This window comes from Rattus norvegicus, chromosome 1, assembly GCF_036323735.1.
Source record: "Rattus norvegicus strain BN/NHsdMcwi chromosome 1, GRCr8, whole genome shotgun sequence".
Taxonomy (NCBI): Eukaryota; Metazoa; Chordata; class Mammalia; order Rodentia; family Muridae; genus Rattus; species Rattus norvegicus.
The window spans coordinates 133418512-133435885 of NC_086019.1; the positions used below are offsets into that span (position 1 = coordinate 133418512).

General features: G+C 48.6%; 1 protein-coding gene and 1 long non-coding RNA gene across 7 annotated transcripts in view; one reads left to right on the plus strand and one right to left on the minus strand.

Annotated features, from left to right (window-relative positions):
• Nucleotides 1-649: 649 nt before the first annotated feature.
• Nr2f2 (nuclear receptor subfamily 2, group F, member 2) lies at nucleotides 650-15779 on the minus strand. 4 transcript variants are annotated; one of them, XM_006229366.5, is made up of 3 exons: nucleotides 13223-15779; nucleotides 4912-5439; nucleotides 650-2132 (listed from the first exon to the last, which is right to left on the minus strand). In XM_006229366.5, exons 1-3 carry the CDS (start codon nucleotides 13263-13265, stop codon nucleotides 1858-1860), a joined length of 846 nt encoding a protein of 281 aa, XP_006229428.1. In that variant the 5' UTR covers nucleotides 13266-15779; the 3' UTR covers nucleotides 650-1857. The 4 variants fall into 4 exon arrangements, with proteins under 4 accessions (XP_006229428.1, XP_017444132.1, XP_038961923.1 ...); XM_017588643.3 differs by lacking the exon at nucleotides 13223-15779 and adding an exon at nucleotides 6969-7096; XM_039105995.2 differs by lacking the exon at nucleotides 13223-15779 and adding an exon at nucleotides 5651-6940.
• The window catches only part of LOC102553329 (uncharacterized), a 70884-nt gene continuing 65623 nt past the window's right edge, over nucleotides 12114-17374 (plus strand). For all 3 annotated transcript variants that reach the window (XR_010063061.1, XR_010063060.1, XR_010063059.1), the window contains exon 1: nucleotides 12114-12626. This is a non-coding gene — a long non-coding RNA (uncharacterized LOC102553329). The remainder of the gene's footprint in view (nucleotides 12627-17374) is intronic.

Sequence of the window (17374 nt, forward strand, 5' to 3'; positions counted from 1 at the left end):
AAGGGCAACTCAAGTTATCATATATATATATATATATATATATATATATATATATATATATATATATGAAGTAACAGACCCTTCATCGCTAGCAGCTACATTACTGTATTCAAAATCGTCTCAACAGTCACGCTAGATGAGAACCACAGGATATTTTTTTTTTAAATCACACTTACTTAAGGAAAAACTCATTGCAAACAACTGCCTTCTATTTAGAGTTCTGTGATTAGCTTTCTTGAACAGTCCTCTGCATAACTGTCAGAAATGTACAAAAGAGCATTTTTTCTGATCATAAAATAGATACTGATCTCAAGATTTCTAATACTTTTCACAATACCTTCCCTAAGCAGGCACTTAAGTGTGACTAATATAAGGGCCCTTTTTTTTTTCCTGGAAAATCCATTTTTAATTAAAAGGAGGATTAGGTGAATGGGGGTGGCTTACTATATCAGTGTGGCACTTCCTAAACCATAGATAAACCATTAACTTCAGCTCCCCCCCACACACCCAAATTAAACAGGCAAATACACTAGTCTACCTTTGAACAAACTGATTGAAGGAGTAAACAAACGGGGCCCCCGCTGGCCCAGTGAGAACTCACAGGGGCTCAGCTCGATGCACAGACAGTGAGTGGGGACAGCCAAGCAGGTTTCAGATATCAAATAATATTTTAATTTCTGAATACTTTCAATTTTCCTTGGAATATAACACACAAAGACTCGACCAAACAGTTCAGTTATTATAACTTTTACAGTATACAGAAAGGTTGCACTTAAAAAAAAAAAACCTTCAGTTTTTTTAAAAACACAAAGTGTAAACTCTAAGATACTGAATCAATCACGTCACCTATAAGTGCCAACAGTGTTATTTTGTCATGCTGATTTCAATGGTACTTTTTAAAAAGGGGGAAATATCAACAATTATAATACAAAGGGCTTGCAAATATACAAACAGATATAGGATTCATAACAATTCAAGAACTAAGGGGGGGGGACCCAATTCAAATTACAAAAGTTCACTTTTTATTCAAAACCTCAGCTTGTGTCTTGGACACGTTCCTTGGCTGCCAATAAATGCCACAGTTCCTTCTCTTAAAATATTTTTTTTAAAAAGCTAGGTTTGTCATGGTATGGGGTGGGGGTGGGGAAGCTAAGTGTTGATGTGATCCCTCCAGCTTGCTAATTAGAGTGCTCAACTTCTCCTAAAAAAAAAAAATTTGGCCACCACTTGTAAGTGCATTTCCACAATCTCTGAGTTGCCTTTTAAAGTTTTAGGTCTTCCTATGCTATTTTCATGGACTCAGTTTTAATTCTTGCAGAACATATATTTTAATGATACACAGTTTTTAAGAAGCCAAGATTATATCAAAACTTATTATAGAACCACAGAATAAACTGGTTTGGAACCAGAAAAGTTAAAAAAAAAAAAAAAACAGCTAGAGGTACATAGACACAGGACAATTAATAATTTGGAAAAAAAATGACTTACTTTGTCCATTCTGCTAATTTTCTCCCAATCTCTTAAATGCACTTTTAGCAATATTTTTCAAAAATTTACCAAAAAGAAAAAAAAGACTAATTTTCTTTTTATACAAAAATGATAAGTAGCAAGTTGTTCTGCCCAACACAGGAGTTGTTTTCTTTTTTTTAATGCATTCTGTAAAAGTTCATTTGGCAGTCTCTTTCTCTTTCTTTCTCTCTGTCCTTTTTTTGAAATCAAAGTCCATTAAGTTCTTCCCCTCTCTTCTTTTAGCAAACTTGTAACATCCTTTCTTAACAGAAGGAAATTAAGCAAACAAAAACCAGTCTTTTGCCTTTTCTTTCTCTGTTTCACTCCCCCTTATTTTGATTTATTTATTTATTGAATTGCCATGTATGGCCAGTTAAAACTGCTGCCGGACAGTAACATATCCCGGATGAGGGTTTCGATGGGGGTTTTACCTACCAAACGGACGAAAAACAATTGCTCTATGACTGAGGAGGAGACCGTGCGGAGGGAAGGGAGACGAAGCAAAAGCTTTCCGAACCGTGTTGGCTGGTTGGGGTACTGGCTCCTAACGTACTCTTCCAAAGCACACTGGGACTTTTCCTGCAAACTTTCCACGTGGGCTACATCAGACAGACCACAGGCATCTGGAAGAAAGTTTTTAAAAAAAGTGGGAAAAGGGGGGAGGGAGAGAATTCATCAGATTAAGAGGTTTGAAATGGGTCACCTGAGGTGTGCCTACAGTGCCCTGTCAAACTGCCCCATCCAGAGTTGGAGGAAATGCTTGTACACTGAGAACTTCAAGGAGGAGGAGGGAGGTGACAAAGCTTGAGATGGTCCTGGAGTGTTTACTTTAAAATAAAACACGCTTGGGTGGTGGCAGTGTTTCATTGCCCCAGTCCTCAGGCTGGGTCATTGGGGGGCCCAGGAAAGAGTTCACCGATGCAAAGTACCCAGACAGACAGACAGAACCCAACTATTAATACTTCTTTCCCCATCCTCTGAATTTGGCTTATTATATAGTGTGCATAGGGGTGTGTGTGTGTGTGTGTGTGTGTGTGTGTGTGTGTGTGTGTGTGTGTGTGTGACAACCTGGCCCAGCTTTCAGTAATGGCGTCCAAGACCCTGCCTCAGATTCTCCCCAAAGAGGGCGACTCATTTTTCTCCAGTCTTTGAAACTGATTTAAGTGGCCCTTTAAAACTGATCTTGTCAGTTTAGCCTATTGAAGGGCAGCCATGCAAACTGTGATCTCTCTGTTCATTTGAGCTGTTTCTTTCCCCTCCTTTTCTTCTCTCTCCCTTTTCTCCCACCCCCCTTTATATATTTTTTTAAAGCTCAGGTCTCTCCAAGAAGCATCCCCCCTCCCTGTTATCTTCAGGAAAACACCCCCCCCCATACGTGAAATTACAATAAGTGCCTTTGAAATGAGAGGCTTCTTGGTGAAGGCAGCTCAGGTTGTGACCTGACCTTTCAGGGCTCCCCAGACAAGACTGGGGTTAAGACATGCATATTGTGAATCATTAGAACAGATATTCAAAAACAGTCACCAGCACCAGAACACACATGTAACCTCCTCCACTGTGTCCAGGACTTCATGTGTCTACAGAATGCCTAGGTGTCTGTGGTCAGGAATGAAAGATCTGTTTGTCTAGAGCGCCTTCCCTCCTGCTTGGAACTGTGTGTCTCCCTCTGAATCAGATAACAGGGACCTTTATCTCTTTGTGAGGCCATCTGCATTCTCCACACAGGCCTCCACATCTTGCAAACAGTAATAAATTAAACTGTTTCGTCAGTGCCAGGCAATTCTTCCCTTGAAAGACCAAGGGGAAAGGGGAAGAATTAACAATGATATCAAGAAATTAGCAACCACCTCCATCATCTGAGAACATGGACCCGTATCAAGTTATGAGAAGGTGGCTAGGGGACAGGACGAGCCTGCCACTACATTTGTGTCAAGCAGACAGTCTCTGGATAGGACAGGTTCATGAGAAGAATAAGCCAGACTCAACTCTCTGCATATAGCTCTGGCCTGGCCAGAGTGGTGCCCTCTGATTGATTATCTGAGGACTTTGGATGGCAGGGTTTGGGGTGACCTGGTGTGTGTGTGTGTGTGTGTGTGTGTGTGTGTGTGTGTGTGTGTGAAAAAGTAACTCATACAAGACAGCAGGTTCAGAATGAGTCTGTAGGACATTCAGCTAAGGATTTGGTTACAGAGTTCTTTAAACAATAAAGAAGAGACCGTGGTCCTCCTATCAGTTGGTCCCATAAATTCACAGTCTTTTCTAGTTTTCTGATTTTAAGGTTAAAGATCTGGAGTGAGTAACTAGGTTTCAGGCCTTGACAATGTCCAAATGTTTGTAGCCAGGGATTCCTTTTGATTCTCGTCCATGACAAAGAAATCAGCTGGAAGTTAGTACAAGAATGTGAAGGGTGGGGAGACATTCCCACCCACCTGGGCTATGGCTGAACTGAGACTGGAGGCAGCCAAAAGTCTCAGGTGTGGCCCGAAATGGAAAGCCAGACACTTTTCAGACATCATTTGGCCTCAAGAGTTAATGGATATCAGATCTGTTACTCACACAGGTTAAACTGCATGCAAACTCATTAGATTTCCTAATGCAGTCAATGATGGTTTATATCTCCAGCAACATATTCAGATCCAGCCCAAGTTGGCACACACTTTGGGTTGCTTCAAAATTGCCTGAAGTATTTGCCTGAGCAGGGAATGCAAGAGGCCAGCCTTCAGCCCCCTGCAGACACTCTGGGATTATCATAGTCCTTTAGCCCCTCCTGTCCCATTCTGACAGCACCCCCACCCCCGTTTCTCCTGACGGTCTGCATTATTTTTAATGAGAATGTGATTTTGAAAATGACTGCTCTCAGGTTGCAGTTGCCTGGAGCCCCCAACTCCTACTGAGTTCACAGGCAAACTTTCTCCTTGCAGGGACAAAGTTTCTCCTACAGAGATCATGCCAGGGCAGCAATGTGCCCAGGGCCATCTTTTCGAGGTCCCATTCAGGGTGAAGAAGAAGAAGAAGAAGAAAAAAAGAAGCCCAGAGCATGAGGAGATTGCCTGGGGGCCAACTAGGCCCAGAAGGCCTGGGCTTAGGGAGGAAGCGACAGAGTACATTCTAGGTTGGCTACTGCATGAGAGGAAGGGGCCTGAGGAGTCCTAAGGCCTCGTATGTATGTATGTATGTATGTATGTATGTATGTATGTATGTATGTATGTACGTCTCCATACATAAGGACGTATGGAGCAACCTTCTGCATCCCAGGACAAGCCAGCAGTTATATCATGTCCTCACCTCAAAATGCACTCTACACTTTGATCTTTTAAGGGGGAAGTTGGGCTGGCCATTTTTCCAAGGCCTTAACTCTGCCCTGGCAGTTCTTGGGTACCTGAGAACAGGTCTCCTTCCTACCTGAGGTGAACAGGACTATGGCCTTGAGGCAGCTGTACTCGGCGGAGTCGACGTGCAGTGCCTTGAGCTTCTCCACTTGCTCTTGGAAGATCCGTATGTGGTCCATAAAGGCGACCACCCGGTCGGCTGACATGGGTGAAGCGTGCAGGCCAGCAGCGGCAAGGAGCGGGGCAACATGGAGGGGCATGGAGCACTGTGCTGCATTCAACACGAACAGCTCGCTCCAGGTGAGGCGAAGGAGGGCCACCTGGTCCGTGATCTGCAGGTCAGGGAAGAAGGGGATGTTCCGGGCCCACTCAACGGCGCTGAAGAGCATCCGTGCGGCCAGTTCGCAAATGTTCTCGATGCCCATGATGTTGTTAGGCTGCATGCACTGACTGCCGAAGCGCGACGTGGGGTAGGGCTCCGCGCGCAGCAGCAGGGAAATATATCCGGACAGGTACGAGTGGCAGTTGAGGGGGTCCCCGTTGGTCAGTGCAAACTGCCCGTGAGTAGGCTGGGTGGGCGGCATCCTGCCCCTCTGTACAGCTGCAGGAGGAAAGGAGACACTCCACAGTTAATGATCAGCCTTAGTCCCGCATCCTTCTACAAGACACCAACCTGTCCCAGGCCCTAGAACAGCCAAGAAACAGGCAGGCCAGCTACAGAAAGACCAAGAGTCTGTTGGCCGGTTGGCCCGCAACCACTCCTCACAAATCACTTCCCCGGCCAGCTCTGATCGCCAGAGATCAACACTTGCCTGTGAGGCCCATCTACCGTTGGTCCGCCGAGGGCCCAGAATTGGTCACTTTGAATGGGGGGTCCCTGGAGCTGCAAGCAGTATGTAGTATATTCTGAGGGCACCTTTCATTTCATTTCATTTCTTCCTTTCTTTTTTTTTTAAACTGCTAAACAGCTTATATTTCTTATTGATTGGAAAAGGAACGAGATGAGAGTGTAGGGGGAGGGTGAGACGCTTTTGCACAAGACGTTAAGGTTTACCCCAGATGGCCTGTGGCCACCTCCGAACGACTGTCCCCAAACCTTGTAACCTCAATCCCAGCCCAGGAGGGAAACCCTGGCGAGAGACAGATCCTAGGTCTGGCGTCTTTGTCGGATCCGTGAGCTCAGCTCGGAGGAGTAGAGACCAGGGAGAAGAGGGCGGAGAGAGAGAGAGAGGCCGTCAGAGAGGAGAGGAAGCCGGAGAGAGGCTGGGAGCAGGAGTGGGGCGCTGGCGGAGCCCAGGCAAGGCCCGTGACGACCGGAGAAAGCCAGCGAGGCTCAGTCACCCGCTGTTATCTGACTGAGGACCCGGAGAGTCGCTCTCGCAGAAACACAAAGAAATCCCGGCAGTGGCTCGCTCCAACCCGCAGCCCGCGCCCGGCGCGGAGCGCGCCATTGGTAGAGCACTGTTCCCGGCTCTGGGATAATTTTATATCACAAAGACCCAACTGGCGCAGAGGGAAAGCAGCGGCCCAAGGCCCCTTGCCCACACTTTCCTACTCCCTACAGTGCTCTCAACGTTTCAAAAGTGAAAGGAAAAAAAGAAAACAAGAGGTATTTTTTTAAGCAGAATGTTAATCCATAGAGGGGTCACATGAGCTCTGCCCAGGCGGCAGCGTTAATACGGCGAAGTGCATAAAATTGCCATTTGTAATTTGAACCTCCTGTACAAAAGTACAATCTCAGGTTGGTTTTTTTTTTTTTTTTTTGAGAAGGTGGGGGTTGGGAGAGTGGTAAGGAGGAGGGACATATGTTGAACATGCAGGAAAAACAAGGAAAGGGAGAAAGAGAAGAGAGTGAGAGGGGACTTTAAAACAACAACAAACAACAACCCCATTCCTTGCAGAAAGGTGAACTCGAATGAACTCTCAATCAATGCAAAGGAAGGGAAAGCAGCCCGAAGAGAGAGGGAGAGAGGGAGAGAGAGGGAGAAAGAGTGGAGAAGGAAAGTCTGCTAAAGCATGCGGACTGTAGTGGGGGGTGGGGGCTGATCTGGGTTGCAGTGCAGACCCCGCTCCTAGTACCAAATCCCCTCCGACTGCAACACGGAGAGCTCGGGGCTTCTGTGTCCTTACCCAGAGCAGGCTAGCCAAACGCACCCAGGGCCCCGGGACCACGGGCGAAGGGGGAAGAAATGAGAAGCCGATACCTTCCCGTCTCATGCCCACTTTGAGGCACTTTTTGAGGCGGCAGTACTGGCACTGGTTGCGGTGGTGCTGGTCGATGGGACAGTTCCGGTTGGCGCGGCACGTGTAGCTCAGGTTCCTCCGCACGCTGCGCTTGAAGAAGCTCTTGCAGCCCTCGCACGTGAACTGGCCGTAGTGCTTGCCGCTCGACTTGTCCCCGCACACCACGCACTCGATGTGCTGCTGCTGCTGCTGTTTGTCGCTGCCTGGGCCGCCAGGGCCGCCCTGGCTGCCAGCCGCTGTCTGGGCCGGCGTGCTGGCCGGGCCCCCTTGGCCCGGCGTCTGTGGCGTGTGCGGGGCGCCAGGCGGCGGGCCCGGCACGGGCGGCGCCTGCGAGGCCTGGCTGCCCTGAGAGCCGGGCACCTCGTCCTGGGGGTCGCGCCACGTGCTGACTACCATTGCCATATCTATGGGGGCCGCGTCCGGACTTCTGCTCCCCTGGCTGCGGGCGGCGGCGGGGTGGCGGCGGCTCCCGGGTCTCGGGCTCCGGCGCGCCGCCTTTTGTGTGTGCGAGGGTGCGAGAGGGCGCGGGAGGGCGCCCCGGGTGGCTCAGGGCTAGTTGATTGAGGTTAGTTAGTTTTTCCTTTTTTGTTTTTGTTTTTGCTTTTGCAAAGTTTTGTCGATTGCTTGTCTGGCCCGGTGTGTTTTGTTTGTTTCCCTCGGCTCAGCTTTGTTGGTTTCGGGGGGCTTTCCGTCAAGAGGGGAGGGCAAGGGGACAGGGGAAAGCGAATGGGAGCAGAACGTGGAGAGAGGGAGGGGAGGGAGAGCTGCAAGTCGATTGTCTGGCTTCAAGACAGAAGTAGGAGGCAAAAAAAAAAAAAATCTCTCTAAAGATCTCGCTCGCTCTCACTCTCCCTCCCTCTCTCCCTCTCGTTCACTCTCTCGCTCTCAGATCTAGTGTGCAGCGGAGGAGTTGGAGGAGGAGAAGGAGGAGGAGGAAGAGGAGGAGAAGGAGGAAGAGGAGAAGGGAAGGCGACTGTCCGGGGGCCAAGTCCAGGGCAGCCCACAGTCAGCCATTCAGGAAAGCCATCGAAATCAGGAGGACTGGGAGAGCGAAGGCGCCGGGCGCGGGCGCGCCCTGGGAGCCAGGCAGGCCGGGGCGGAGGCCGGCGGCCCGCGGAGTGGCCGGAGCTCTGCCCGGGTCCGGGGGAATCAGCATGAAAGTGGTCCGCGTCCGGCGCTGCGCGGCGTCGTCCTGGCGCTGGGCCGCCGCCGCCTCTTGCCCCGGGCGCCTGGCGCGCGCCGCGCTCGCTCCGGACGCCGCCGCCGCCGCTCTCGGAGGCCGCTCGCTGCTCCCCGCGGGCCGCCCGGGCCGCCGCCGCCGCCGAAACCTCCGGGTCGGGCCCGGAGCCGCCGCGTCTAGCGCCGCCGCCGCCGGTGGAGTCGCTGCTGCTGCCGCTGCTGCCGCCGCCGGTGGAGCCGCTGCTGCTGCTGCTGCTGCTGCCGCCGCCGCCTCACACACATAGGGAAAGAGTCAACTCGCCGGCGGCGGGGGAGAGATGATAAGAGAGAAAGGAGGGCAGATCAGCACCTAGAAGCGCATCCTTCGTGCGCAGAGGGGGGAGAAACGGAGAGAAAGAATGAAAGAGGGAAGAGCAGCGCGGCACCCGGAGAAAGGAGGCAACTCCGGCAGAGGAGGAGGAGGAGAAGAAAACACACACGCGCGCACGCACGCACACACCGCGGAGAGAAAAGAGCAGAATCAAAGTGATCAAATATGCTAAAAAGGGGGGCGCGGGAGGGAATGCGATTTATAGGCGCCGGGGCTGGCAGAAGTGGCTTCTCCGCGATCAGCTCACTGAGCTCTCTATATAGTGAACTTTGACACGACTGCTGCAACTTAGCGCACGTTGCCATGGCGACGGCGCGCCTTATAAGGCAGCCGCCGGGGTTGGCCTGGCCCGGCGCGCGCGCGCCGCCCCCTCGTCGTCATTGGCCGGAGCGCAGCGGCCCCGCCACGGCGGCAGAGGGAACAGCCCGGTCCTAGCGCGAGCGGCGTCGCGACAGCCGCGCGGGGCGCGCGGGGACGGAGGGGGGCGGGGACGGGTGGCCGCGCTGCCCGGGCCACAGAGAGGGGGATGGGCCCGTGCGGGCCCCGGAACGCGGACCCCAGTCGCTCCGCACCCGGCACCCGAGGTTTCCGCCCGGGCGGCAAGACTAGCGCGCGGCGCACACAGTACGCCTCTTAAAGGCTCCGCGAGGGGTTGAGGATGGAGCCAAAGACTTAGTCTCTCTCAACTTGGCGATGCCTCTAAATGCGCAGCTCGCCGTCCACCCGGGACTCCCGGCGCATTATGTAGAGCCCACGATGCCAAAGACTGAATAATGCGCTTCCCTTCTTTGTAGAGGGGTACGCAGTGGAGGTGGCAAGGTGCCGGGATCTGGGCTTGCAAACGAAAGATTTGGCTGGATCGAGTGGTGGCAAATCCTTTGCTTAATGAACTCTCATCACTTGCTCGGTTTGGTAGCTCCTTTTTGTTTGTTTGTTTGTTTGTTTGTTTATAGGAAGAGAAACCGTTCCATATCTGCCTTTTTCTTTAGAGGGTTAATATTTTATAGATTTGTGGCCTGACATTTTAATTGCTCAAATGAAGCATCTCGGATGCTGAGAAACACCAGTAGACTTCACCTCATTGTTATGACGCAATTAAAATAAATTCCTCTCAACTTTATCCTCTCTTATTGGTTTTAGCTAGCTGGCCAGCCAGTGACCTGTCACACACTCGGTCATGAAAAGAGGGAGAAAGACCTTTCTGTCCGCTGATGGACAGGCGGAGGCAGCCGCTCAGCCTCGCCTGTGCACACCCTCTGTACACACATGTAAACGCACATGTATCAGATGCACATTAGTCAATGTACACAGACAAAGACGTCCGAGACGACGCTTCTAGGTCATGGAACAGTTGAATATGGACTTCATTGTAAATTCCCTTTAAATACCCATATAGTCATTAAAACACACTCAGAGAGCCTGCTCCAAATTGGAAATAATACCAGCATAACTCACAAGAGCCACAAACACGCCATAGTCTACCTCAAGAGAGCCATTGCAGAAAAAAACATCCCCAACTGCCCATGTCATTCTTCTCAAGACGCTCAAACCATTAATATTGCTGTGTCTTTGACTTTGTGCCTTAGTTTTAACCATAAAGTATACAGAATCAACCTCCAGGACACATTATATTCCACTGACTAAACTTGCTGTTTGATTAGGACCAGTTAGTTGATTGTGAGAATTCCATATTTGTATGAGAAATTTGTTTTTAATAGGGAATACTTTGAACCAAGTCAAAATTAAATTATAAGTCAAACAGGCTTACCTGTTTCAATTATGTTTTTATATATGTATCTATAAAAGACGCTGAGCTACAGGAGGGAAAAGAGGACACTACAAAGAGCAAATCAACAACTTTAGAAAGCATCCTTGGTAACAGAAATTTTTGCAGTACAACGTTACTTTAGTAAAATGAACTGAACGTGTAATTGACATGAGAAAGCTACGCGTTGGGGCAGTTCCTTTTATACATACAGGCAGAGTTCGAGACAAGGAGAACATGAAGACATGGGCAGGCAGAGGCTGACTTTTCGGCAAAGAAAAAAAATCATCCTATTGAAGCTCCAACCTGAAATCTTCCTTAGCCTTTTCCTTCTCTACTGAAATCACATATCGCACTAAGGTGGCAGGTGCTGTGACTATTTGAATGTTTTAGGAAATAACAATCTACAGCAGGTACTAGCCTATCATAGACCTGGTGGGTGATAAAGGTGACCAGAGTGAAGCCAGACTGAGCATTTCTGGCTGATTAGAGACACCATATAACTTTCTCCTACAAAGGACAAGAAAGATAAAAAATAAATCATTTCGGATAAGTCTTTTTTTTAAACATCTCTGATTTAAGGGATTATTTGATGCTACAAATGTCAGATGAGAGGCAAGCTCAGCATATAGTGAGACTGAGGTTGACACAGGAAATCTAATAGGTATCCCCATCTCAACTTAATATATGAGCATAATTGATTATGGAGAAATGTTAATGTTGCCTCTCTAGTGCAGCCATTTTTATGGCAAGATTACTTTTTATACACAACACACACACACACACACACACACAAACACGAAGAGATAATTTTTGGGGAGAAGTTTCATGTGTGTATGTTCTTCATTTTTCTAGCTAAAGAGATTACAGCCTTCAAATATCATATATATGTATGTATGTATGTATGTGTGTATATATATATATATATATATATATATATATATGAATTGTAGAATTACAGCTAGCTAGGCACATAGTCACATAACTACCACGAAGTCAGAGGTGCTTCACTTGGTATTTTAGGACTCATTTAGCTATAGAAATGCTATTTAGAAAGGGAAGAAAAAAATCACCATATGAATTGTAGTTAATTTTACTGAGAGGTTGAAGAGACAAGACAGCCGAATTGGGGGTGGGGAGGAGCAAAAATATTTTTAAATGCCCTTCTTAAAGATGCTCAGCTGTCTTCACTCTAAGATTTAAAAGTCCTAAGGCTAACAGATACACATCTATGTATTATTATTTTTAAAAACTCAGTCAAGCCCTTTATAGCAAATGTAAATTTATTTTAATGAGAATGGTGGCAGTCTTTATTTGACTGGTCAAAGTTAGGGAAAAACATTTGTCTTAATTTGAAAAAAAAATCCTCAACTCCCAGGAATATGGTTTCCTTGCAGAAAGTGGTTGGCTGGTCTGTAATTCTTTACAGATTAAATCACAATATGAATACAGACCCCAGCAATGCCGAGTTTAACTCTAGGCTCAGTAGAATCCAGGATCCATTGAATTTCTCCTTTCCCTCAATCTAGTCGTGTGTGTTTTTCTCTTCCACCACACTGGAGCTCCGTGAATAGGGAAGGGGCTTCCATTGTGTCCCTCTGAACTTCCAAGTCAATGCAATTTTTAACCACTGGCTTGTGGTACTTTGAAAATCACCAGGGGCTGTCAGAGTTGGGTCCTCTGAAAAATTTACAGTGCTAAATCAGAGCATATGCTGGGAGGGAAAAAATTGCTTAAGATTGGAGTAAGTACAGTATCTGTCTGCCCCCTAGTGTAAGAGTCCTCGCTGCCTAAAATCCAACTTTAAAAGAAAAGGAGCCCTTAAAGGGAAACGACTTGGGGCTCATGTAGGCATAGGAGAATGAAACTTCTGTACATTTTAATCTGAATAATTCCTCAGGATTGAAAATTATTTGGCTGTGGCTTGGTTGGACCGCGCTGAGATCTCGCTGCCTCTACGTTTCCGGAGTCTCTAGTGAAGAGGTGATTTTTTTTTTTTTGAACTGGGTTTATGTGCGTCCTCCTCACCCCTCCTCTCTTTTTTCTTTCTGCCTCTGTCGTCTCTCTCGCTGGCTTTTTTTTTTTTTTTTTTAATGAAGAACCGTTCCATGAACATTTTGCACAGAGCACAGAATTGCTTCTAAAGTCAGTCCGGCGCGGTTGCAATAGACAGCAAAAAGGTAAACGTTTGCCTGAAATCCGCACGCCAGCTCCACCACCCCGCCCGATGGTGAGTACCCTTCTCCTTGCGATTCTCCTAGCTTAACAGAGCGCTCTCCTTCCGGAACCGCGGCCGAGGGCGCCAGGCAAGGCTTTGGTCCCTGCCCGCCTGCCTGCTTGCCTGCCTGTCAGCAGCACAAGGTTGCAAAATGAAGCGCAGAGGCAAATCGAACAGGAAATTCTGATACCCAAAGCCAGCCTAGCAGCCTCTTCGCTAGCAAACCCAGTCAATCTGCTGCTTGGAAAACCAGGCATATAGGATTGGTTTTAAGTCAGTTCTATGGAAGGAAATGAATTGAGAAGACAGGATGAGGAGATGGGAGGCAACCGCAGTCTTTATGCTTCGGTTTAATCATATTTTGGCAGCTTTGCAATTGTATCCCCCCCCTTCCACCTCTGCTACCGCACACATGTAATAAAATATGGCAACGCACTGAAATGACTGCCCCCAACCCCCCCAGACCCCTTCAACCACAGTCCGAGGCATTGCATACACGTTAGCAAAGCGATTTTCTGAAAAGCCCCAAGTCATCCCCAACCCCACACAGCACAAGGAGAAAAGTGAGAAAGAAGAGAAAGAGAAAAAAATACAGTAAGCAAACATACCAAAACCATATTTGCCTTGTTCAAGGTCCCAAACCGCTTGCATCTTCCTTCTAAACTGGAATAACTCTCCTTTAGTTTGGCGGGTGAAATAAACGCTTTGTTGGCCCCCTGAAAAGATGTGTCTTTGATAATTAAAGAGACTCTCCTCCTCGGTGTTTATCTAAGCGATTGTGCAAACTGATAAAAAAGTAGGCATTAGTCTGCAGGGAAAAAGAAAGGTGAAAGGAGAGATCCTCCACCTCAAGGAAGTGCTTCCCTGTGTACCAGGCGCTCTCAGCCGTTGGAAAAGCCTGCACACTAACTTTAGAGAGAGAGACGGCTTCAGGGAGCTTTGTACATAGCTGCTGAGGAATGCAAGCCTCGCCTTTAAGAAAAAAAACCCCAAACCGTAGGTAGGAGATGTCTGGAGTGATCCTTGTCTCTCATCTGATGCCTTAGAAGGAAGAGTGCGTTGTTACACCTTGTTTGGGGCTGGAAAGAGGAGACTTTAAAAACACCCTTCCAATTGAAAAAAAAAAAAAACCCTCCCAACTTAATGAGTTTAGTCGGAGGCTGGAGCAACCTTGCTCAGCCTTAGCAGAAAACCGAAAACAACTATAGACAATATTGTAAAGCAGGACAGCCGGAGACACAGCCAAATTCCACTGTTTGGGGTCGAGAGGGATGGAGGCTAATCCTAAAGCAAGTTGGGAAGAAAAAAAAACACAGAGGTGGGAGAGGAGGAGGGGAAGCTGCAGCCTAAGACTGGCAGATAGGGTCCTCTCACCCTGGATCAAAGATAGAACTTGAAATAGGAGGCCAACATTTTTTCCTAGAAATCAGTTGGAATCCTCATCTTCTACTTTTAACTTAAGCCCCCCCCCCCCATGATTTTTCTCCCTCTCCCCTGTGGATTAGTGCCTCCCTCCCCTTTCTACTATCCATTCTAGAACTTTCCTGAAGAGGAAATCTATTTCTTGGGGGGGGAGGGGTTCCCCATTTCATGCCTTCAAATAATGAATACTTAACTCATTTCCTCCCTTTATCAATCCCCCCAAACGGATAAAAGAAACAGAATACAATAACTGGCAAAAATTGAGAAGAGACTGAGCTGTCTCCTGCAGTTTAGTACAGTTTTAACTGATGAATTTTTGTTGTTTTGTTTTGTTTTGTTTTAAGAGGAGAATAATGGGGAAACATGGATCTTTTATTTTAGGAAACCGTGATGGTAAGATGTATGTCAGACTTGACAAATGGAACGAACGCTCTTCACTGCTTCTTGTCCTTGTCTTAAACAGGAATTAAGTTAAACACAGTGCTGAATGTTAATTACATGTTTACTGGCTAATGAAAATTACAAATGATTTTGCCACCTCAAACAATGATGAAACTCTGAAGACACTGTAATTATATACTTTGAGGGAAATAACTCAGAATATTGATCATAAGAAGTGTAAATCTTTTTTTAACTATTCATTAATACCATAAATATGGGCTACAGAAGTTTTTCCTTGCGGCTTGTCTCATCAGTTACAATGAGTGGATGGCTGGTGGGACTCCTCCCGAGAGGAGGTGAACTCTGTCTCTTAGAAGGAGGCCACGTGTGTGATTCAGTAATGCCCCCTCCCTTCTGCCCCGCCCCCTTCATCCCAGTTGAAGGTCGAGGGATCTCCAACAGGGAGGCCGGGCTCTGGGCAGGTGAAGGTGATCTCAGTCTGGGCCTCTCTCCTCCCCTTTCTCTGGCCCTCTCCTCTCCTCTCCCGCCTCCTTTTCTTTTCATGCCAGGTCTGATCGATGACCACCTTCCCCAGCCTGGGCGCCTGGGATAACCTAATGAAAGACCAATTAGACCTGGCAACTCATCGCCACCCAGAGACGTAGTCCTGATCATTTTAGCTCCTTCCTTCAGAGGTGGCTAGTGGGGCAGGCATTGCCAGAGTAGAAGAGGGTGGGGGAGTATAGGGATGGAGGTGACTGTTGGGTAAGGTGGCTCAGGCGCTGAACCAGAACTGAGCTTTAGAGTAATTATTTTGTGGTCATTTTCTTTCAACTTTGGCCAAATTTAGAACACTGGTAGCCATTCCAATCTTGAGGGTCAAAGGTGAGAGATGCACTAACCCTAAAAGGAAGGCCCGCCCTGACCCGAAAGGCGGGCAGTGGCATGGGGTTGGGGTGAGGGATAGCAAAATTGCATGGCTCCTCCGGGTTGGGGCCAGGATGGGGGCTGAAACCCTCATGCCCATCATCAAGGGCAGGTTTAAAGTGAAATATTGAAAATTTTAAAGAACTGTTCAAGGCTTGTGGGACTGGAGTTCTCCTTTTCCCTGTGAATTCCCAAGGCTCTGGTCTTTGTCTTAGAAGGAATGGAGTTTCTGAATGGTGTGAAAAGGACAGAGAGGGTCGCTTCCAATCGATTTTACTTGTCCTTTCTGCCTTTTCGGATCAACGCCCTTCAATGGACACAGAGGTGCTCTTTCAACCAAAACCTTGTGCTACATTTTCTGCCTGTATTGGTGCTAAATACAATAAGCATCGGGCAGATTTTCTTCTCTTTGCTCTCCAAAGCCAAAAAAAAAAAAAAAATCATACAACCCCCCCAAAAAAACCCACCCTAATTAAATTGTTTTATATGGACAGTGAAGACAGAGGCAATTGAGTATGTATTAGTATAAAGATAGACTGCAGATATGGCGTTTTAGAAAGCCACGGTTGTGACAACAACGAGGGTATAAGGATATGGGGAGGGGTGCATAGACACAGCCCGGTAGCATCTTCTTCTCTGGGCCCCAGGAGAATGCAAAGGCCCAAGTCTCAGGTGAGGGGAAAACAGGTCAGCTAACAACAGGTGGGTAGCATCAATTGAAGACTTGTAGACCTGAAACCCCAAGTTTAAGAGCAGAGGAGCCACTGAGGAATGGCTGGATAGTCCTCGCTGACTACAACCAACTCTGGTAATTTAGCAGCCCCAGGTGGCAAGAATCGTAGGACAAGGTGAGGCCGTGCAGTGTCCTACTCCGCATCGAGCCCACTTCCTGGGGTCCCCCGGTCAAAGTGTGGTAATGTAATCATGAGGTTGTGTGAGCACACCCTGGGCAAGCGCTGGCATCCTAGCCACCTGGACTCCAGCCCCCTAGCTGCCAAGAGTAGGCCCCCTCTCAACACTTCACAACTAAGAGCCTTTTTGCTTCTAAGGAAAGGGGCGTCTGGTAGAGAAGAAAGTAAAGTTCCCACCCGACGACCTGCGCGGCCCGACTGGCAGCAGGAACAAGATGCTGGAGGAGCAGAAAGAGTAGGGGCTGCAGAAAGGATACTGGGGAAGCAGATCTCTAACTGCAGCAGCAGCTTTGAGCTCCTCCACCTCTTTTCGGCCTTAGGAGGAGTGGGCGGGCGAGGGGCTTCGTGCCCCGAAGGGGACAACCCTCAAAGCAGGGGCTGGGGCCTCCCTGCGTGGCTACGCAGGACTCTGATAGGTGGTCCTGGGTCATAGGGTTGCTAGCGCGTCTCAGGAGCTCCGGAAAGGGCTCTCGGGGTGCACCGCGCTCCCTAGGGAAGGAGTGGGGGAGGTGTGGAGGAGACAGTGCCAACGTGGGGGAAGTCACCGAATGTCAAAAGTAAAAAGGTTGAAAAGGCAATTTTCCCGACGCGCTTTGCCCCCCTGACTTCTCTCCTCCTTGGGCCTCCCGCCCGGGCTGTAAATCTGCGGCCGGCCGGTGGCCAGGACACTAGAAGTCCCCTCGGCGGACCCGAAGCGGCCCCGCCCGCAGAGCGCACACCTCCCGGTGGGCCCTGCATCGATCCGAAGCCTAGCTGAGGATGTCACCGCACTAAATATTTACTGATCACACACAAATAGCCAGAGCTCGAACGATTTTCCTCTGTGAGGAGAGCGCAGAGAGCAGGGTAAATCATTTTATTAGTGTGGATAAAGCCCAGAGCACACTCCGGGCTGGAGTGTTTTAAGATGTGTCTTCAACGGGATGAAAAGAGTTAGGGAAATCGATACCGAGTGATTAGAAGCCCCCGGGGTGACGAAGGGGGACCTGACTTGCGGGGATTTGGCCGGGCCGAGAAGGAGGAAGCCAACTCCGAGGGGGGACCGCCCGACCACCGCCAGGGAGCTTAAGCGCAGGCCTCCGTCCCTCTGTCTTCGACGGAAAAGGTGGCAGCGCGGCT

Excerpts from the sequence above, each read along its gene's own strand:
- Nr2f2 (NM_080778.2), bottom strand. The coding sequence starts at position 7,484 with ATGGCAATGGTAGTCAGCACGTGGCGCGACCCCCAGGACGAGGTGCCC. Across the intron at positions 5,440-7,042 it reads AGTGGGCATGAGACGGGAAG|CTGTACAGAGGGGCAGGATG; the intron begins GTATCGGCTTCT and ends TTCCTCCTGCAG. Across the intron at positions 2,133-4,911 it reads CATAGTCCTGTTCACCTCAG|ATGCCTGTGGTCTGTCTGAT; the intron begins GTAGGAAGGAGA and ends ACTTTCTTCCAG.